The sequence below is a fragment of the Panthera onca genome, chromosome B3, assembly GCF_046562875.1.
Source record: "Panthera onca isolate mPanOnc1 chromosome B3, mPanOnc1 haplotype 2, whole genome shotgun sequence".
Classification (NCBI taxonomy): domain Eukaryota; kingdom Metazoa; phylum Chordata; class Mammalia; order Carnivora; family Felidae; genus Panthera; species Panthera onca.
Window position 1 is genome coordinate 97,584,544 of NC_138344.1, and position 22,988 is coordinate 97,607,531.

Sequence of the window (22,988 nt, forward strand, 5' to 3'; positions counted from 1 at the left end):
CTCTGCGTAATCTAGCTTCTGTCATGACTGCCCCACTTCCCATCTAAAATATCTTTATATGCTTGAAACCCTGGTCACGGAAGGGGGTTGAATTTTTCCTATAGGGTTCATGGGTCACATGCAAATCAGGACATGTCACATACCTAGGTGGAAGAAGTTCTACACACATAGCTTGGAGATAACTGTAGGTCCTGTAAAGATTAAGGATATGTTAAGAACCTAGCAACATTCCAAGTAGCCTAATCTAGCTGGTCCATGAATCGGTCTTTTATTACACTATTACAGCTATTTTTGGCCTTGGTGCAGGTTAGTAAGTCAAGGTCATGGCTCCAGGAATTCTCTCCCTCCAAAAAAACATCAAGTTTCTTTGTCTGCTGGACTGATACCATTAGCATACAAATATACTTATTCTCCCATATTAAAAACAACTACTAAAACTCTCTTGATCCTATTTCTCAGTTTTTTTTAAATAATCAAACTCCCCAAAAGAGTTGCCTATATCACCGTCTCTACTTTGCTCTCCCCATCCTCGGTCGAATCCTCTCTGATGAAGCCTTCATTCCTGCCACTCCACCTAACAGCTCCTGTCAAGATCTCAAATGACCCTCATATCTTCAAAGCCACTGACTAATTCTAAGTCTACACTAATCATGACCTTTGACACTTTGGACCATTCCCTTGTTCTTTATAAGAGCTTTTATTTGAATTCCAGTTAGTTAACACAGTATAATATTAGTTTCAGGTGCAATATAATGATTCAGTACTCCCATACATCACTTGGTGCTCATCACAAGTGCACTCCTTAATCCCCATCACCTATTTCACTCATCCCCCCACCTACCTCCCCTTTGGTAACCATCAGTTTGTTCTCTATAGTTAAGACTCTGTTTCTTGGCTTGCCTCTTTCTTTTTTCCCCCATGATCATTTTTGTTTGTTTGTTTCTTAAATTCCATGTCTGAGTGATATCATATGGTATTTATGGTATTTGTCTTTCTCTGACTTATTTCACTTAGCATAATCTCCTCTAGCTCCATCCACGTCACTGCAAAGGGCAAGATTTCATTCTGACCATCCTCTCATTCTTGAAACTTTTCTTCACTAAGCATTTAAGTGTGGGGAAATAGGTGCAAGAATTCCTTATATTTACATAAATGGGTTAAACAAGCTTAGGGCAGAAAGCTGCCGCCACAGGGCGGAAGTGCCCAAGGTTAGTTAGTGAGATATTATAATAGGATCAAGAGTAACACAAGTTACACAAGTTATATCACCTGCAGGAAACTACTTTCCATCTGGCACCAATATATTTTGATCACACACCGCACTTGCTCCCCAGACCCTTTGCTTCTTACACACACAACTGTCTGATCGTTTTCTTCACATTCACCACATATGTAAGATCTTGAGAGCTCAATAAATATGGAAGCAAAACCCTTGTTTGGGGCTCTTATCTGTCCCAGACATTAGCCTCAATTCTGTCCCAGACATTAGCCTCAATTCTGTGTCTGCTCTCTTACTGGACAAGAGAGAACTCCAGAGTCATAGTCTGTGACATTTAAGAACATTGCTCTTGAGATTTTCCTACGTTAATGATCACCCCCTTTTATTCCTCCTTTGCTGGTTCCTCCTCATCTTCCTGACCTCCAAATGCTGGAGCTCCAGGGTTAAGTCTTTGGTGTTTGTCTCTCCATTCCCCATGGCAACCCAGGCTCAGGCCCTTAAATGCTTTTGTTATGCTGATGTCTCCCAATTTTATATCTCCAACCTGGATTTCCCCCAAATGCCAGACTTGTATATTTAAATGCCTACCTAATAGTCTCCTTAGATTTGCATCTCGAATTTACCATATCCAAAATAGAATTCTTGATTTCCTTTCCCCTAGATTTGCACCTGGGTCTCCCTATCACAATGAATGACCCGATCTTTTCATTCTTGTAGTTAGTTACTCAAGTCAGGAACTTTGGATTCGTTCTTTTAAAAAATTTTTAATGTTTATTTGTTTTTGAGAGAAAGAGCGTGAGTGGGGAGGGGCAGAGAGAGGGAAGGAGACACAGAATCTGACGCAGGCTCCAGTCTCTGAGCTGTCAGTACAGAGCCTGAGGCGGGATTTGAACCCATGAACCTCGAGATCATGACCTGAGCCAAAGTTGGACGCCCAACCGGCTGAGCCACCCAGGTGCCCCATTGGATACGTTCTTGATTCCTCATCCAACGACCAGATTCCTATGTACCCTTCTCTCAGAAATAATCTTGAATCTAACCACCTCCACCACTACCACTGTGACCCAAACCCCATCACCTCACACCTGGATTGCTCTAACAGTCTTCTGATTGTCTTGCTTAAAGAGCTGGAGCAATCAGTAGCTGGAGGAATTCTTCTGGAATGTATGTCATGCCAAGGCACCTCTCTGCTCAAAATCCCTTTCATGGCTCCCATCTCATTCAAAGTAAAATCCACAGTTCCTACCAAGACCCACAAGCCCTCATGTCTGACCCCTTACCACTCTAACTTCATCTTCTATGACCTTTGCCCTTTGTTTACTGTGCCTCAGACCTACTGATCTCTTTACTCCTCCTAGAACACACCAGAACATACCACGCCTAATACACATCACTTGATCCTGCCTGTGGCCTTTGTACTTACTATTCCCTATGCCTGGAAAGCCTGCATCACTCACTCCTTCCCATTTCCTTCTGTTATCTCTTCAAATGTCATTCGTCAGAAAGGCTCTTCCTAACGCCTCTCTATAAAAAAAGCAACCCAGCCCCTTCATCACCTTTTACCCCTTTACCATGCTTTGTATTTTACCACTTGACATATAATTATTTCTTTACTGTCAGTCTCTCCTTACTTGGAGGGCAAGGGCTAAGAACAATGCCTGCTACATACAGAAGTTCTGTAAAAAGTTCCCAGATTAACATGTGGCAACTCTCTTATGCACAAGTGTCTCATCAAAAACAATGAAAATGTTGAATTCCTTTTTTTTTTTTTCCACATTGGAAAGTGAGTTTAAGAAAGGGTAGGAGAGCTGCTTTGAGCTCAGGTACTACAGTATAATTTTATTACTGTCACTAAATAGTACTTAATTTAGAGTATGTCTTTAGAGTATGAGCGGGCTGATTATAACTGTTCCAAGTGTTTATATTTTTAAAAGCCTAACTATGTAATTGGGAAAAAATAAGATTCAGAATTAAACATTAAAGGATTGACTGCAATAGGACCTCTTGGTGAACAGTGAATTATATTTAGTTTAAAAAGCAGTTTGTTAGGGGCGCCTGGGTGGCTCAGTTGGTTAAGCATCCGACTTTGGCTCAGGTCATGATCTCATGGTTCATGAGTTTGGGCCCCATGTCAGGGTCTGTGCTGACAGCTCAGAGCCTAGAGCCTGCTTCGGAATCTGTGTCTCTGTGTGTGTGTCTCTCTCTCTCTGCCCCTCCTCTGCTTGTACTCTGTCTCTTCCTCTCAAAAATAAACACTTAGGGGTGCCTGGGTGGCTCAGTCGGTTAAGCGTCCAACTTCAGCTGAGGTCATGATCTCGCAGTCCGTGAGTTCGAGCCCTGCATCGGGCTCTGTGCTGACCACTCAGAGCCTGGAGCCTTTTTTGGATCCTGTGTCTCCCTCTCTCTCTGACCCTCCCCCGTTCATGCTCTGTCTCTCCCTGTCTCAAAAATAAATAAATGTTAAAAAATAAAAAATAAAAAAAATAAACACTTAAAAAAATTTTTGAAAGCAGTTTGCTAGTACAAACACTACATTTATCTCATAAAAATGTGTCACTTTTTTTTTCAAATGGCGCAAAAGAATGTTATTTAAAAAGTCTTTCGGGGCACCTGGGTGGCTCAGTCGGTTAAGCGGCCGACTTCGGCTCAGGTCGTGATCTCACGGTCCGTGAGTTCGAGCCCCGCATCGGGCTCTGTGCTGACAGCTCAGAGCCTGGGGCCTGTTTCGGATTCTGTGTCTCCCTCTCTCTCTGACCCTCCCGCATTCATGCTCTGTCTCTCTCTGTCTCAAAAAGAAATAAACATTTAAAAAGTCTTTCAAGTTTTCAGGAAAAAATGTTTTCTAAAAATACTAGCAAACCAGTTTCTGATAATTATTATCCTCAAGAGCATTTACCAATGGATGGTTATGTCCTCATATAAGCTTCCAAACCAAGAACGGAAAGCATTGCAGGTGTGCTGCCTTGAAATTATGCAGCTAAACGCTGGACAACACACTCCCATGATCTCATCTGCTTCCAAGAAAACAACCATAATTTTCAGAACAGTCCAACAGCAACTATCGGGAGTTACTCTAAACTAATGTCTTAAAAACACACACACAAGGAATTCTCTGAGGATGGAGGGAGGCCAAATTTTATTACAAAATCCACGGACCATGCAGTTCTTCTGTCGTGTGCTAGTATTTCATTGTATCAGCTATGGATCCTCTAAGCAGGGCATCACCTGATCTGGGGAAGCCTCTCCTTCTCAGACATAGCGCTAACTTTCCTGACATTGAGCTGCACAAAACAAACGATGTCGCCATTTTCATCGGTGGATAGTGAAGTGAGAAAATAAGGGCAATGGTACACACACACACACACACACACAGAATTACACAATCCATTATTCACATACGGCAGGAAGGTATCTGTATAGATGTTATTTGTAGTTGCCAACTACTCTCTCAGGAAGACTGTGCTTTTTTCTAAAATTGTGTTTTTCCTAGGTTTTTTTTGTTTTTAATTTTTATTTTAGAGAGAGTGAGTGAGCAGGGGAGAGGGGCAGAGGGAGGAGAGAAAGAATCCCAAGCAGGCTCCACACTCAGCACAGAGCCCATTGTGGGGCTCAATCTCACAACTGTGAGATCGTGACCTGAGCTGAAATCAGGAGTTGGACACTTAACTGACTGAGCCACCCAAGGGCCCCTATGTTTTTTTTTAAATACTAAAATGTCCTGTCTTTTATGAAATGATGGTGAAAGTAGTTGGTAGTTGGTTTTTTAAAATGCGGACAACACTATCCCAATCTGTAAAAAAAAAAATTTTTTTTAATTTTACAGGTACATGAAATCCAAAAATCCACACGTGAAATGTGTGCGTGTGTGTGTGTGTGTGTGTGCATGTGTGTGTGATGGAATATAGTTCAGCCATAAAAAGAAGAAAATCCTGCCACTTACAACAACATGGATAGACTTTGAGGCAATTATGCTAAGTGAAATAAGTCAGACAGAGAAAGACAAATACTGAATGTTTTCATTTATGCATGGAATCTAAAAAAGCTGAATTCATAAAAATAGAAGGTAGAATGGTGGTTGGCAGGAGCTGGAGGGTGGGGAGATGGGTACAAACTTCCAGTTATGTACCCATAAGTTCCAAGTGATTAAATATACATGAATAAGTTCCAAGTGATTAAATATACATGTGGTAACTACAGTTAACAATACACATTATATAAATGAAAGCTGCTAAGAGAGTAAATCTTAAATGTTCTAACTACCAAAACAATGGTAATTATGCAAGGTGATGGAGGGGTTAACTACCTTATTGTGGTAATCATTTCATAATACATATGTGTAACAAATATCACATCGTATGCCTTAAATTTACACAACGTTACATGTCAATTATACCTTAATAAATGGGGGGGAGAGAAAAAAATCCAAAAGTCTACAAATGACAACTTTCTAATTAAAGGCATCTTGGTTAGCTTCTTTCTTTTCAGAAGAAAGCCAAACTCCTTAGCCAGGCATTCAAAGTCTTCTACATGTGGTCTTAATCTATTTGTCTTGATTTCCTTATAATAGGAGCAGTCAGGGGGTCAGCCCCTGCCAGTCCTCACCTACTCTGGCTAAGGCTTCTGAGGTAACCTTCAGCCTCAACCTCCTTGGTTCCTAGTTCCTGACCTTAGTAAGGGTCATTAAAAGCCCCAGCTCTGCAAGAGGTGTGCAAGGAAAACACCAGGAACTCAAACTCACTGAGCTGCAACTTTCCCCTGGGCCCACAGAGCTGTGCTTTGCTCACAGTTTAGTATTCTTCCCACGGCCCACTGGAGCTCTCCCTTGAATTCCAGCTCAGATGGGGGCCCTAAACTGTTTGCCTAGATGTCACCAGTTTCCTATTCTCTGGAACTACAACATGTCCTCTGGAGTCAGGCGCCAAACCCCAAAGGCCACCTGGGACCAAGGTGCAGCTTTGGGCTAAGCATCACTTAACCCAGGCCAGACCTATCTTCCAGGAAAGTCCTCACACCCCCTTCTACTGAACCCTGGCTTCCTTTGCTTTCTTTCTCTCCCTGGCCTGTTGTCATCCAGCAGGCAATCCTGGCTAAGACTTTAGGGTTATAACCTGTGTTCCCTCAATATACTGCTTTCCACACATACACCTTTTCCTTGGACAGACTGTCTGTCCTAATGCCTTATTTCTCATTCCATGCATCCTTAAATACCTCAAAATGTAGCTTAAACATACCTCTAATTACTTTATTTAGAGGGTTCTTGTCAGGCAGACATGGGGATACAAGGTAAATGACACAAACCCTGCCCCAATAGGAACCCAGTTTATCAGGAGTGAGAGCCAAGGGGAAATTTATCTTCCTTCCCTTCTGTGAATTAAGTATCTGAAACACAGGATGTACAACTTCTTATAAACATTGTTTTAGGCACAATGAGGTTCTATACATACTTACTGAATAAATATATGGAGAAAATGTGACTTCATTTAACAAACTCTCAATTCACTTTTTCAACAAATATTTAAGGACCTATTATGTGTTAGGAATATCACAGAAAGCTAAAAAGTTAGGGCGTTAGAGAGCAGACTCTATCAATAATCTAGTCTTATCTCATATAGATTAGGGGAGTCTACATTTGTGCACTTGATTTTGAAGAATGGGGATTTTGAAAACGGGCTCCTATGCACACAACTCTTTCCTTTAAGGCGTATCAATATTCAGTTATTCAGGAGAACGCATTCTGGCTTCTTAATATATTGTGAACAACCACCCTACCTAAGAGCTTATTTTGTTATCATTATTTTTCAGTCCAACAGTAACATTTATTTATTGGGGGCCCAGCCCACTGCACACTTGCTTAGAAGTCCACACAGAAAAACAGAGGTTTCCATCCTGGAGGAACTCAATTAACTCAGGGAGCTACACCTGCAAACCCAGTATTGCTAAAGGGTGCTGAGAGGGTTCCGAGGCATTCACAGGTGACCTTCAGCATCAGAAAAAGAGTACCTCTCCACTAGAACCAGATGGTCTTTTCTTTAGAGTAAATGAATCCTCTAAGTACGATTATCGCCTTCTGCCCTAGGGGAAACCTGAGAAAGTGAAAAACCCCCATCAGCCCAAAAGAAAGGGTGAGAACCTGTCCCTGTGTGTAGACAGTGGGGAAGGGCAGAGTAGTCCAGGCCCTGAGATGGGCCCTGCTGGTCTCACCCCTTCCTAGGGGAGGGCCTAACGGGGTGGGGGTGGGGAAACCCTGGAAGCGTCCTCTCACAATAGATAGCATCCTGCTGGTAAAGACCATCCTAAACCTAAAGAGAGAGTTTTCCTATTTTCCACCCATTTAAATTTACCCAAAGCCTGCTACTTCACATTCAGATAACCCCATACATAATCCAGCCATGGGGAAGAGAAGACTATTAGAGAGGCCTGGAGAAAACAGAGAGGCAGCGATAAGAGAAAAATCCCCTGAATGTTCCACTCATCTCCCACTAGGTTGCTCTTTCCTGATCATTTATTTGGTTATACATGCTCGAACACAGAGGCCCTAACTGTTTGAAACCAAGTTAATCCCACTGTGTTCATTACATGGCACGTCCTGTGTTGGGATTGGGGTTTCATCTTCACAGAAATTCAGAAAAGTGGCCTCTTTCTATTACGGAAAAAAAATACTTTCAGCTTGTAAGTAACAACTGTTTCTACTGCTCTGATTTTATGGTCTCCTATAGTTAACTAATAAACATTTTAAAAGTGATCATTTCACTTTTTTAAGAAGAACCCTTTTCTAGAGAAAGGACATTAGGGTGTTCAGCAGCAGATAAAACGTCAGCTTCCAACAGTTTGAAAACAGGTGAATGATTAATTATCCTAATGGACTGAGAATATCAACAGAAGATGGCCTGAAAGTTTAATGCTCATGAATGCCAGAAAATTGGAGTTGTTCCCGTACTATCAAAGTTGAGGGCTCTTGAAGAATCAGATCTAGAGCTGACATCAAGAAGCGATGGGGAAGAAAAATAAAATACCCCACAGCATCTCTGAAAAGGAATAGCATCTTTCTCTGCACTGATGTCTCTGCTTTCTGGTTCATTATGCATTTGGTGACCTGTACATCTTAACACATTTACTAAACATAACACGACTCACTTAAGTTTTTTAGTCCCTGATAATTCACTTTAAATAATCCATTACCTTGAGCATGCGGATTTCTCGAAGGGCGATTTTCTTTATGACAGGGTCATCTTCTGATTCCAGAAATCTCTTGATGGCTACAATCTGGCCCGTGTCCCTGTTTCTGCATTTGAAAACAACTCCATAGGATCCTTCGCCAATTTTCCCAATTTTTTCATACTTCTCCATCATAGAGGAGGAATAAATCTTAAAATGGATCTTCACATAGTTTGAAAATGTCGCTTATGAAATACTGGCACGAACAGACTGTACTAGAGCCCCACTCAACGATGGGTCTTTGTCAAGCACCTAGAACAGAAGGGCACTTGTTAAAGAATTAGGAATCGACCCCTGTCCTTAAAGCCTCGCCCCTCAGCAACCGCAACGAGATCCGGGATGACAGCCTAGAGCTCGTCTTCAGTAATCCAATTCTAATCGTCTGGTACACACCCTGCAAGTTAAAATGCAACCCGTTATCCTAAATCGAACGGAGTTGTAAAATAATCTATCTTGTTTAATGTTATAGTTCATCCGATCTAAGACACATGAGCCTGCTAGAGGACGGAGAAGGAAGACTCAGGGATTCCCCGGTTCTAATTTCGGGTCTCATTTCCTTTGGGCAAGGAGACACCATCCGTGTCCCCGCGGGGGCGAGGCAGGAGCCCGAAGGGGGAGCCCGGCGACCCCAGGCGCGGGCGGGCCTCGGCGGGGAGCGGGGCCGCGCCTTCCCGCCGCCCCCGCGGGGCCCGGCCGCCAGCGCCACCCGGTTGCCCACCCGCTCCCGGTCCGCGCAGCGCAGCCTCGAGCGGCACCACGTGGCGGCCAGGCCCGCCGTCCGGGCCCGCGCGCCTTCCCCGCCCGGGACTCACGGCGCCGCGCGGCCCGGCCTGGCCCTGCTCCCGCCTCGCCGCCTCTCTGCCGGCTCCGCTCGCCGCCGCCCCGGCCGCAATCCCTATGGGAACCGGCCCCCGCCCCGGACTGGCCTGGGCGGGGCCGCCGCGCCCCGGCTGCCCTTCTGGAGCGGGCCGCCAGCCAGGCTGCGGGGAAGGGCCCTGGGGGGTGAGGGGGCCCTAGGGCCCGGTTGCCCGCGCGACCCTCTGCCGGGAGAGGAGGCCTGCGGGACTGCAAACTCCAGCAGGTCGTGTAGAACGCAGCTATAGCAGAGTCGGCTGGGAAGACGCCTGCGCCGGGAGCACCCCTCCCCAACCCTCGTGCAATCTGTACTTCACCGGCAGGGCAGATCCTACCGGTACTACGCGGGATTACTCCCCCTGCCCTCCGCTAGGATGTAAACGGCTTGAGGGCAGCTTCTGTGTCTGTGCTCATCAGCGCTGTAGCATCCAGTCCAGTGAATGATGAATGAATGAAAGCAGAGTGAGGAAAAGAGGGAGAGGAAGGTATGATGACTGAAACTGGTTGCAGTCAGCACTTCCTTCCACTAGTTTGGGATCCATCACCATTAACTTCCTCTATAGCTGGGCTTTCTGATATGGGAGACTTACAGAGCCCGCCTTGGTTTAGGAGGGGTTTTTTTTTTTTCGTTTTTTTTTTTTTTTCCTTTCTCTTTTCTTTTCTTTCTTTCTTTCTTTCTTTCTTGCTTTCTTTCTCCCTCTTTCTTTTTTCTTTCCTCCCCACCCTTTCTGACTTTTCTTAAGTGATCTCTACACCCAGTGTGGGGCTTAAACTCAGGACCCTGAAATGAGGAGTCTTATGCTGTACCGACTGAGCCAGCCAGATGCCCCTGCCTTAGGTTACTTATTCCCATCCTTGTCCCAACTGGGTCCTACTCACCCAGGTCTAAGCACAATAGTGGGAAGTTAATGGACCTGGGGAATTCATGAAATAATTTGCTACTAGGCAGACTGCCCCAGTACTTTATCATCTATCCCATTCCATATGCCCAGCGCTGAGATGGCTGTTTGCTGGGGAAGTGATATCTGAGGAGAGGAAAGTGTCATACTGTCTATGAAACAGGGACCAATTCCACACCAAGCAGCGTGCCATTAAAAGTAAATCTGGATAGGGTTCAGGAAGGAGCTGAAGCTGGGAGGAGAGGAATTAGGGCTGCCTTGGCTGAAGTCACATATAGATAGGGTCCAGGGATGAGCTAGAGGTGGTCTGTGAACCTCCTAGAAACTGTTTGCAGATGGCAACCACTGATGCATTTCCTGTCTCTATAGTTTTGTGTTTTCCAGATTGTCATATAAATGGATTTTTACATTATGTAAGCTTTTGAGGCTAACTAAGCTTCCTTTATTTAACATAATGCATTTGAGATTGATCCATGTTGTTGCATTTATCACTAGTTCATTTTTTTTCATTATTGAGTAGTATTCCATTGTATAGATAAACCACACTTTATCCCAGTTGAAGAACATTTTAGTTGTTTCTAGTTTTTAGGCCACTATAAACATTCATGCATGGTCTTTTGTGTGAACATACGTTTTTATTTGTCTTGGGAAAATACTAGGACTACTGTTAGGTCATCAGATAAGTATATGTTATTGTAAGTAATTGCCAAAATGTTTTCCAAAGTGACCATTCCATTTCACATTCCTGCCAACAATGTTCAATTACTCTGCATCTTTGCCAGCACTTGGTAGTCAGTTCTTTTGATTTTTATCCATTCTAATAGGCAGGTAATTGTCTCTTGTGGTTTTAATTTGCTTTTCCCTAATGACTAACGTTGAATAGTTTTTCATGCACTTTTTACTCTCTGGATGTTTTCTCACTTATAAGTTCTAGCTTTTTGTAAATTCCTTGGGGTTTTCTAAGTAGACAGTCCTGTCATCTGCAAATAGGGACAGGTTTAGTGCTTCCTAACTGGTATACATTTTATTTCTTTTTCTTGACTTATTGCACTTGGTAGGTGCATTAAATAGGAACAATGAGAGCAGCCATTTTTATTACTGATCTTAGGAGAAAAGCATTCAGTCTTGTACCATTAGGTAGGATGTTAGTTAGATCACTTTGTAGATGCTGTGGCAGGCAGCCTCCAAGATGGCCCTTAATGAGCCCTGCCTCCTGGTATTTATGCTCTTATGTGTTCCCCTTCCCTTCAGTGTAGGCCTGACCTAATAACCTTCATCTAAGGAATAAAATATGGCATAAGTAATGGAATATCACTTCCAAGATTAGTTTACAAAGAGACAGATTTCCGCCTTGGGAACTCTCTTGCTCACTTTCCCTGATGGAATCAAGATGCCGTGTTGTGAGCTGCCCTATAGCAAGGTTCTGAAGAGGCAAACAGCCAAGAAATTAGGCACTCAGTTTCATATTCTGTGAGGCACTGAATCTTGCCAACAACCATGTGAGTGAGCTCCCGCTCCAGGGAGCCCTCATATGAGACTGTAGCTCCAAGTGACAACAAAATTTCAACCTTATGAGCGACCTTGAATCAGAGGCATTTAGCTAGTCATATCTGGATTCCTAATCTCCAGGAACCATGAGATAACAAAGGTTTAATATTTATGTTTTGGGGTTGTTATGCTGCAATATAAATTTAACACAGAAGCCCTTTATTAGATTGAGAATGTTTTCTGTAATCTCCTTTTACTGAGAATTTTTAAAAATATATTGAATGGATGTTGAATTTGCCAAATGTTTTTCTACATCTATTGAGATGAGCACATGATTTTTCTTATTTAGTTTGTCGATATAGTGAATTACATTCATAGATTTAAAAATGTTAAACCAACCTTGCATTCCTGGAATAAACCCAACTTGCATGATGTTCCATCATTTTGATACATGCTGGAGTCAATTAGTCATATTTTATTGAGGGTTTTTGCATTAATATATCTGAGAGATATTGATCTGTAGTTTTCCTATAATGTCTTTGTCTAGCTTTGGAGCCAGGGTAATACTAATCTCATAAACTGAGTGGGAAGTGTTTCCTTCTCCTCTGTTTTCTGGAGAAGCTTACATTAAATTGTATTATTTACTTCTTAAATGTTTGTTGTGATTTTTCAGTAGAGCCACCTGAGTATGGAGTTTTCCTTGTTGAAATGTTTCAAATCATAAATTCTATTTCTTCAATAAGGTATAGGGCTATTCAGGATATCTGTTTCTTCTTGAGTGAATTTTGGTAGTTTGTGTCTTCAAGGAATTTGTCTATTTTGTCTAGATATTTGAATTTATGGGCATAAGGTTGTTCATATATACTAATATTACACTATTATCTTTTTAGTGTTGTTCATACATAATACTATTACATTATTACCCTTTTAATATCTATAGTACACATAGTGGTGTTCCCTATGTCATTCTTGATATTAGTAATTGTTTTTTTCTCCTTTTTCTTGATCAGTGTGACTAAGTCTTATTGATTTTATTCATCTTTTAAAAGAGACAGCTTTTGATTTAATTTATTTTCTATTTTTTTCTCTTTTTCATTTCAATGATTTCACCTCTTTTTTCTGCTTGCTTTGCTTTTAGCTGCCTTTTCTAGTTTTTTAAGATGGACACCTAGAGGTCACTAATTTTATTTTTATTTTTTATGTTTATTTATTTTGAGAGAGAGAGAGAGAGAGATCATGCACTAGCAGGGAAGAGGCAGAGAGAGAGGGAGAGAGAAATCCCAAGCAGCCTCCACACTCATCACAGAGCCCAGTATGGGCTCTATGTCACAAGCCATGAGATCATGACCTGAGCTGAAAATCAAGAGTCAGACGCTTAACTGACTGAGCCATGCAGGTGCCCCTAGATCATTATGTATTTCTTCTTTATAATATAAGCCTTTGCTGCCATACATTTTTCTCAAAGCGCTACTTTAAATACATCCAGAAATATTTATATGTTGTGTTTTCGTTTTCATTCAGCTCAAAGTATTTTCCAGTTTCTTTTGTGATTTCCTATCTGACCCATGGGTTATTTGAGGTGTGTTGTTTAATTTCAAACTAGTTGCGGATTTTCTAGATAATCTTTTTATTACTGTTTTCTAGCTCAACTCCATCATTTTCAGAGAACTCTCTTTGTATGATTTAAATTCTCCGAAATGTGTTAAGATTTGTTTTATGGGCCAGCATATGGTCTATGTTGGTGAATGTTTCTTTTTTGACAGTTAAAAAAAATTATTTTTAAGTGATATGAGAAAGTCAGTGTGAGTTGCTCCAGAGCTGCCTTGTCTGAAGTTCATACCAGGCTACAGTTAGTCTGGAAAATTAACTTTATGGACTCTACAAGGTTCAGTACCCAAGGGGCCTGGAATTGTACCAAGCCCGGTGGTAGTTAAAGTAGGGAGCAAGTGCACTATTTATGTACGCCTAAGTAGGCAGTGGACCAGAAAGTCAGCGTGACTGGCAGCTGGACCAGTTGTTTTGTTTGGAGGAAGTTGGAGCAAAATAGTAGAAGACAGCTTTGAAAAGGAGACAGACAGTTGATGTCACCATTTAGCACCAAACAGAGAGGATACTGTGGCCTCTCTACTGTCAAATCACAGGCAGTGCTTTCAGTTGGCAGGACTGAAACTGGTTTTGATGTAAAAGAATTACAGCTCCTGGGAAATATAGTTCTTGGGAAGCTGAGAAATGGTCTGATATGTGGGCTCTTTTTCTCAAGCGAGAGCAAAGAACAGCGAAAGAACATTATCGTTTTCTACTTACAGTGATCTTTTATTTGTAACTCTGCATAATTAGAATACGTCAATGTCCCTGTATTACATAAACAGTGCTGTGGTATTTTAATCACTTAAGGAAGCAATAAGCATTCAGTAAGGAAACACACGGTAAGACAAAGAGCCTGGGATTTGGAGTCGGAAGACTAGGATTTCTACCTTCTTACTAGTGTTTGATCTTGTGCAAGATAGTTACTGTTGCCTAAACAATAACAACAGCCAGTTAACTAGTGTGAACCTCGTGACAGGCATTGCGCTTGGAGTATTTTCTGTGTGAGCCCCACAACAACCCTGGGAGATGGGCATCCACATTATCACTAGAGAATTTGAGATGAGGTTTCAGATGAGGAAGGTGAGCTTTAGAATGGGTAAGTGAGGGGCACCTGGGTGGCTCAGTCTGTTGAGCGTCCGACTTTGGCTCAGGTCATGATCTCACGGTTCCTGAGTTCAAGCTCGGCATCAGGCTCTGTGCTCGGAGTTTGGAGCCTGGAGCCTACTTAGGATTCTATCTCTGTCTCTCTGCTCCTCCTCTGCTCACGCTCTGTCTCTCTCTTTCTCTCTCAAATATAAAATGAATCATAAAAAACAAACAAAAAAAAGAATGGGTGATTTGTCTGAGGGCACAAAGCTAGTGAGTTGTGAAGCAGTCATGGGATTGTAGGCAGTGAGTCCAGAACCTTTACTCCTAACTGTTTTTGCTAATATCACCGAATGTTTGGGGGTGGCTGTCAGGATTTTGGAATGAGGGTATAGGACCCTGGGAGTTGATCCACTGTACTTCCCACACACAGTGTAGTGCTCTCCTTTTTTTTTTTTTTTTTTTTTTTCAGCTGCCTGGAAGATGAGTCTTGTCATTACGCTTCCTTCTCACAGTAGCCCAGAAACTTCATCTGTGTGCGGCTCTGACACTTTGGAGAATTAACCTCCCCAAGGTCAGGGCAGAGTGCTGACATCTCATCCGAGTGCTGACCACAGGGCGATGCTGGAAGTTTCTCTGCTTGTTAGTTTTCCAATTATATTTCCTTAAGGAAAGGGAGTTGAGTCACAGTGATCTTACAATGACACAATACAGCTGCTCGAGGAAATCCTTGACTTTACTTTCCCTGCTTTAGGTGGATTTGGAAAGGAAATCATTTCATGGCACATTCAGAAAATAGTTAATGACTACCATTCAGGGACACTTATGTTTCAGGTTCAATAGCCACATGATCTCTAATCTTTATAACATTCCTACATGGTTGGATATATTAACTGGTTGGAATTATTAACTGCCCCATTTTATAAAAGAAGAAGCTGGGGATCTGGGAGGTTGGTCAAAGTAGACAAGGCCATCCAGGTATCCAGGGCTAAAGAAAGGCAGGTTTCAAACTCAGCCCCACCTATTTCCAAAGCCCATGCTCTGGAGGTGCTACACGTAACTGTGGCAACTAAGAACACCCTGTGAACAACCTAAAGAGAAGCCAAGTGTCACCCAAGTTCATCCTGACAAATCACTGCTAAATGTTACAAAGCCAGACGTGTAAGTAACTTTTCCCTTTATCTGGAGACTGGTGAATCAATTCCAAAATACTGGAAAATAAATGTAAATAAAATAAGGGCCTATCGCCCTTGACTTTCTCTGTGGGCCTAGCCAACAGTAAAATTGAGTATTTTCATCCCTATTGACATAACCTTAGTTATTTTGTGTGGGTGGTTTCCCTTTAAGTACTTCTTGCATTTCCCATTTGGCAAACCATGCTTTTAAAGCACCTCCTCTTCTAAGGGCTTTCTTTGTTTCTGAATCTCCCTTTAACAACCTCAACACCTTTTTGCCTTTCCAGATTTTAAAACCACCACCCAGTACCTTCGCCCTTGAACCTACATGCCACAAGACCTCAGCAACATTAACACTAAAACCTTGGGAGGTTTATGTGGCTGACCCTGGGCTACCAGTGGGTGAGTCACTGTATCCGATGATCCATGATCCGTCTTCAGGAAAGTGTCAAAACCTCAGGGTGTACATCTCTTTGCCACTTTGGACAATGGATTGCTAACCATACTTATCTTAAATAAGGCAATCTATGTACGTTTCTGTTTTATGATTTTGAATCGTATGTTCTAGGGGAAAAAGGTACATTCCCAAAGGTAAATTTATGAGACTGAAGAAATAGGAAAGAACATTAGTGACTTTCTGAACTTCAGCTTGAAGCTGTTACACACAAACAGCTGTTTGGAAAGCAGGCTTTCCCTGAGTGCTGGCATGTGCCTGCCACCACGCTGGGCACCAGAGGCTCAGAAAGGGGGTGAGACTTGCTCAAAGATGACCAGAGACTCAAGGCGCCAGCTGAAACCAGCACCCGGCTCTGCTCACTCTCAGGTTCAGCTTCTCCTGTTTCCTTCCCTGCTGTTGATGCACCGTGTCAGCGTGTGCAGCCAGCGCTCCTGTCTCTCCACCCTCAGCTTCTCCTTTTATAAAATGGGGCCGTTAATTCCAACTAGTTAATACGTCCAACCACATAGGATTATTATAAAGATTGGAGATCATGTGGTTACTGAGCCTGAAACATAAGTGTCCCTAAGTGGTGGTTATGAACTATTTTCTGTATGTGCCCATGAAATGATTTCCTTTCCAAGTCCACTTACAGCAAGAAGGAAACTAGAGAGGAGAACATGGAGGGCTTTTCAGTAGAACCTTGGTTTGTGAGCATAATTCATTCCAGAAACATGCTTGTGATCCAAAGCACATGTATATCAAAGGGAATTTCACGAATCATTGGCTCAGTTGTGATCATGTGATGTTTGGCATCAGGTACTACTCGTATTGCAAGACATCGCTCATTTTTATCAAGTTAAAATTTATTCGAAATGTTCGCTCGTCTTGTGAAACACTCACAGAACAAGTTACTCATAATCCAAGGTGTTACTACTTCCCAAGGGTATTTGAAGAAATTTGAAGACACAGAGAAAAGGTAAAGGACTCATTCAGAGTCAAAAAATAAAAATTGTTTTAGGCAGCAAACAGGCCAAAATTCTGGTTTGTATTCTGATTTGTATTCTTTCCACCTGCCATGCCACAACGCTGCTTCAAATTAGGTAACTCTATTATTTAAAAAAAAATTTTTTTAATGTTTATTTATTTTTGAGAGAAAGAGAGAGAGAGTGAGAGTTGGAGCATGAGTAGGGGAGGGGCAGAGAGAGGGAGACACAGAATCTGAAGCAGGCTCTAGACTCTGAGCTGTCAGCACAGAGCCCGATGTGGGGCTCGAACTCACTATGAGATCATGACCTAAGCCTAAGTCGAACGCTTAACCCACTGAGCCACCCAGGCTCCCCTAGGTAACTCTAATTATGTGGCTAAAGAAATAGAAATCTGCTTTTAAAAAACCCAGTATCGAAATAGAAATATTCATGTGTGTGATAAGGTGGGGGAGGAGGGAAGAGAGGACAGGGAGTGTGAATTATTTGCGCTTTAAAAATACTTTTTCCTTATCGTGAGATTTCTTTTCATATAGATTGTTATAAAAATGCACCCCTTTCTTGAATGGAGTTAATAGTTTAAGTCCTCTCAACTTGCCCTCCTTACAGAGACTCTGTGATGCTTATTCACTGGTTTCTAAATAACTTTTTGTACAAACAAACAGAAACTACTGGCACCCTAGATACATTTCCCATGTCAACCATTGAATTCTCAGGCGTCTGTTGACCCAAAAGATCTAAACAGTTTCATAAGATCCTCTTGAAGCTGCATACATGCCAAGGATTGAGTGAAGATCATAGTTACGACCACAGGAGGAAATCCTATCATTGTGAGCAGCTTTCACAGGAACGGCTCATCAAGTATTAGCAGTGAGGTCCTGGAGGCATCGAAAACAAATCCACATGCAGGTCCTTATAAAAAATACACATTTCAGTATTTCCCCCTGCATAATAGAAATCCTGCACCTCACACAGCAACATCTTTATTTTCCTACAGTATCATCTGACCTGATTTTCCTACAAAGAGTGTGAACTCTGGAGCCAGACAGCCTGGGATCCATTCTAGTTCTGCTGTGAGCCGTCTGTCAGGAGTCAGGCAAGTTCCTTGACCTCATTATGCTTCATATGTGTTATCTGCAACTCAGGAATTAGCTACCTTCCAAGTTGTCATGGGGATTACAGGCATGCTATATCCATATTAGCCTTTACTGTTATTATCGCCATGCTAATAATAATCTACACACTATTTTCTGTTCAGGTGGGAATTTCGTTTACTACTAAAATGTATTCCAGGAGTACCTGGGTGGCTCAGTCGGTTAAGCGTCCAACTTTGGCTCAGGTCATGATCTCACAGTTCGTGAGTTCCAGCCCCACATCAGGCACTGCTGTCAGCCCAGAGACTGTTTGGGATCCTCTGTCCCTTTCTCTCTCTGCCCCTACCCCACTTGTGCTCTCTCTCTCTCTCAAAAATAAACATTAAAAAAAAACACAAAGAGTAAATCTTAAATAAAACGTATTCCATACCTCACTGAGAGCACATGTAAATTTATAGATTCATTCAACACCTACCAGTCAAGGAAGAATATCCTTTTAGTCACTCAGAGGCCTCAGCAACACTTGTAGGGTTCTTCTCGGGAAGCCAGTGCTTCTCACTGGGAGAGCAGCCCTGTTTCCACCACAAGGCGCTGCCACTGGATGGAAGGTCTCCAAGGAAGGAGGCAGGGTATGATGGAGGGCCAATCAGACCCGGGTTCAAACCTGGGTTCTACCCTTTTTTTTTGGCTGTGTGAAACCAGGAAAATTACTTCTTGTATTGGTCTGGGACTTTTTTTTCTTCTTTCAGTTTCTTTTTTTTAATTAATTTTTTTGAGGTAATTGCTGATTCCCATGCAGCTGTAGAGACTCTGTAAACTGTCTCCCCAGTTTCCCCCAGTGGTAACATCTTGCCCAACTATGGTTCAGCATCACAGCGGGATATGCACGTTGATGAAGTCAACCTACAGAACAGTTCTATCACCACAGCATCCCTCATATTGCCCTTCATCCCCCTCTCTGACGCCTGCTTGGGAATAAGTTCTGTGGGCATAGGTGGGTAAATAAATACCCAGAGACGACATGGTTGGACTGCACAGCAAATGTCTGTTTAACCTTCTAAGGCACTGCCATATGGCTTTTCAACATGGCTGTGCCATTCTGCATGCTCTCCAGCAAAATGCGAGAGTCCCAGGTGCTCTACGTCTCTGCAAGTGTTGGGCGCCATCAGTCTTTTCTTTGTTTTTAAATTGTGCTGAGAGGCACATAACATAAAATTTACTGTCTTTATCATGTTCAGTGGACAATTGAGTGGAACTGAGTGCTTTCCTGTTGTTCTGCCACCATTACCACCAGCTTAGAGCTCTTTTCATCTTGTAAAATGGAAACTGTACCCAGTGTACAGTAACTTCCCCTTCCCCCCACCCCAGCCCCTGGCGATTGTCATTCTACTTCCTGTCTCTATGGTTTTCACTACTCTAGGTACCTTTCATATTTTAGCAATTGTGAGCAATGCTGCTATTGATATAGATGCACAAATATCTCTTCGAGACCCTGACTTCAATTTTGTGGGTATACCCAGAAGTGGGATTGCTGGATCATAGGGTAGTTCTATTTTTAATTTTTTGAGGAACTACCATACCGTTTGCCACAGCAGCTGCCCCATTTTACATTCTCACCAACAGTACACAAGGGTTCCAATTTCTCCACATCCTCACTAACATTCGTTACTTTCTTTTTCTTTATTTTCTTGATGGTAGTCATTCTAGTGGGTGTGGGGTGGCATCTCACTGTGGTTTTGATTTGTGGACTGGGATCTTAGTTGCCCACCATAGAAGCCGCTTCAGCTAGTTTAAGCAGAAAGGGATTGATTAAGAGATATTAAATAGTTTGTAGCATCTCCAGGAAAGTCAGATAGGTAGGGCTCGAGGCTGTGTAGCTAGACCCCGGGGCTGCTGCTGGCGGTGCTACAGGTGGCGGGACACTACATGCAAGACTCTCCATCATTCAGGCTACTGAAGACCAGACTCCTCTCTTCCATCCAAGCCAGAAAACACCGCTGCTTCATGCTGCTCTCTTTCCGACTGAGACTTGTGTGAGTCTGTCTGGGAGCATCTGTACCCCGGCTGCTAAGACCCTGGGAAAGGGAGTCTGAGTTTCTGCCTCCGAGAGTCCAGATTCCTAGTGAAGGAAATTATTCCAGCATAGGAAAAGTTTTCACAGACAGCCACAAGGCATAAGAAATATATACTCTACTCCCCCACCCTGTTTATAAATAGGGATAGTCATAGCTACCTAACAGACTTGTTTTAAAGATGAACTGAAGTCCCCGAGGTAAAATGTGTAACACCATGTCTGGCACATGGCAGGTGCCAATCATGTTATCCTTCTCCTTTGTCTCAATAAAATGCAAGCTGTGAGTTACTTCCTGGGTGACATTAGGGTGTTATGTAGGCAGCTATAGGATATACTTCTGGAACCTCAAAAGAGCTCTATGACTCCCTTAATGTCCTAGCTAATATAAAGCTCCATGTTACTATTTTACTTAAGTTGTGATTCTTGAGAAAATGCAAATATCTGAAAAAGGAGGGCCATTAGGCTATAAATGACGTATTAATACAAGACCACCTCATATGTTGGAAAGAACACTCACCTGGGCATCAAGAGAACTGAGCTCAAATCCCATCTCCTTGTAAATAACTGTGTGATCCTGAGCAACTGGTTACCCTTTCTCGGCTTTTCTCCTCTATGAGAAGGAGGGTGAGGTACCGAATCACCATCTAGCTCTTTGGAGCTATAAATGGAGGCTTTGGAGAGCAGGTTCTGATGTGGAGCAGAAAGGAGAAAGCAGATGGGACGCCTGGGTGGCTCAGTCGGTTAAGCGTCCGACTTCATCTCAGATCATAATTTTGTGGTTTGTGAGTTTGAGCCCCACGTCGGGCTCTGTGCTGACAGCTCAGAGCCTGCTTCGGATTCTGTGTCTCCCTCTCTCTCTGCCCCTCCCCTGCTCATGCTCTGTTTCTGAAAAATAAATAAACATTAAAAAAAATTTAAGGGGCACCTGGGTGGCTCAGTCGGTTGAGCAACCGACTTCGGCTCAGGCCATGAATGGTTTGTGAGTTTGAGCCCCGCGTTGGGCTCTGTGCTGACAGCTTACTCAGAGCCTGGAGCCTGCTTCTGGTTCTCTGTCTCCCTGTCTCTCTATGCCCCTCCCCCACTCATGCTCTGTCTCTGTCTCAGAAATAAATAAACATAAAAAACAAATTAAAAAGAAAAAGCAGAAATATCTGTGCCCTTGAAGGATTCGATCTCCTGGGGGAAAAAAAGGACACCAAAGGACCTCAGAATGATGAGGGAAGGTGTGCTCTTTCCAGTGCCTCTGTGGCTGCTAGCAGGACTCAGTAAAAACATTAACACAACAAGTGGCAGAAAAGTCAAGATTTTGTGGATTACCTTTTCTTCAGGCGGCCGAGGAGATGGTGGTCATTCAGACTGAGCCTGCCTACCGAAAGTCACCAACTGTCTTTCAAAATAAGAAAAGTGTCCTGCTTGGAGGACCTGGCAAGGAGAATCTCCCATGATACTACAGAAACTAGTGTGGGCTTCAAGATACCCAAGGAGGCCATCGAGGGCACCTATATTGACAAGAAATGCCCCTTTCCTGGTAATGTCTCCATCTGAGGGTGGATTCTGTCTGGTGTGGTGACCAGGATGAAGATGCATAGGACCACTGTCACCCCCTGAAACTGTCTCCACTACATCAGAAAGTACAATCACTTTGAGAAACGCCACAAGAACATGTCCATGCACCTGTCCCCCTGCTTCAGGATGTCCAGATCAGCGACATCGTCACAGTGGGCGAGTGCCCACCCCTGAGCATGACTGTACGCTTCAACGAGCTCAAAGTCACGAAGGCCACTGGCACCAAGAAGAAGTTCCAGAAGTTTTGAAACTTGACATCTGTCCCACACCCCTAAAGAAATAAAGTTATTTTCTCAGTCAAAAAGAAGAAGAAGAAGAAGAAGAAGAAGAAGAAGAAGAAGAAAGAAAGAAAGAAAGAAAGAAAGAAAGAAAGAAAGAAAGAAAGAAAGAAAGAAAGAAAAAAGATTTTGTGGATTACTTAAGTATCTTGAAATTCTGTCCTTATGGGCAGGGCAGACGTGGAGCCACCCTGCTAACTGGATGGTTCTATATTCCATTCCTTTGTTTTATAATCTACATCACTCTTATCTTTGATCTACCATGAGTGCCACATTTTGCCTAAGTGTGACAGAAATAGTCTAAAAATATGCTTTATGGTACATAGCAGGTACCTAACTAAAATTTGTTGAATAAAAATGCCATTTCTGGCACTCAGAAATGGGCTTTAGTGCATTGGTCAGTCACTGCTATTCCATGTCCCTAACTTAGTCTGAAGAAGAATGTTCAGAAATTATAAAAATAGGTAATCATGTGAATCTAATTGGGAACACTGGTCTTTCAAACAAAAATCCCACAAGTCAGGTATAAATGGATGGGAAAAAGATTCTTTGTCGCTGTTTGTACTCGATAATGATGGAATGACAGTAATGGAGATTAATTTATTACTTATCGAGTAACTGTTTCCTATAACATACTGTAGATGCAAAATTGAATTAATGTACAGTCCTTGTTCTCAGGCGTTAATTCCAAAGGAGAAGATAGAAATATCAATAATTGGAATATAGTATGGTAAGCCTTAATGAAAGCAAGTATGAAGTGTGATATTATAGTATTTTAAAGTACCGTAAAACCTTGGTTTGCAAGTATAATTCGTTCTGGAAACATGCTTGTAATCCAAAGCATATCAAAATGAGTTTCCCCATAAGAAATAATGGAAGCCCAGATGATTTGTTCCACAACCCAAAGATATTCATATAAAAACGATACAGTACTGTAATACAATACAAAATAATAAAGAAAATACAAAATATAAAGAAAAACAAATTAACCCGCACTTACTTTTGAAAACCTTCATGGCTGGTGTGAGGG

General features: G+C 42.5%; 1 protein-coding gene, 1 long non-coding RNA gene and 1 pseudogene across 6 annotated transcripts in view; 2 read left to right on the top strand and 1 right to left on the bottom strand.

Annotated features, from left to right (window-relative positions):
* Positions 1–9,520, bottom strand: part of CDKL1 (cyclin dependent kinase like 1) — a 59,204-nt gene extending 49,684 nt beyond the window's left edge. Inside the window, exons 1-2 of one of the 2 annotated variants that reach the window (XM_060619789.3) lie at positions 9,247–9,520; positions 8,399–8,686 (exon numbers count right to left, since the gene is read on the bottom strand). In XM_060619789.3, the coding sequence (XP_060475772.1) occupies positions 8,399–8,569 (171 nt within the window). In that variant the 5' untranslated portion in view covers positions 8,570–8,686; positions 9,247–9,520. Of the gene's footprint in view, positions 1–8,398; positions 8,820–9,246 lie in introns of those variants that run through there. The other variant, XM_078448269.2, reaches the window with a different exon arrangement.
* A 150-nt stretch (positions 9,521–9,670) lies between these two features.
* Positions 9,671–19,397, top strand: LOC144616657 (uncharacterized). Of its 4 annotated transcripts, none has more exons than XR_013556118.2 (4): positions 9,671–9,774; positions 14,822–14,991; positions 17,663–17,855; positions 17,944–18,062. It is a non-coding gene; the product is annotated as an uncharacterized LOC144616657 (long non-coding RNA). The 4 variants fall into 4 exon arrangements; XR_013556119.2 differs by lacking the exon at positions 9,671–9,774 and adding an exon at positions 13,915–14,359 and having other exon boundaries at positions 17,944–19,397; XR_013556121.2 differs by lacking the exon at positions 9,671–9,774 and adding an exon at positions 13,915–14,359 and having other exon boundaries at positions 14,822–14,923; positions 17,944–19,397.
* A 179-nt stretch (positions 19,398–19,576) lies between these two features.
* LOC144616529 (small ribosomal subunit protein uS17 pseudogene) lies at positions 19,577–21,984 on the top strand (annotated as a pseudogene).
* Positions 21,985–22,988: the final 1,004 nt, after the last annotated feature.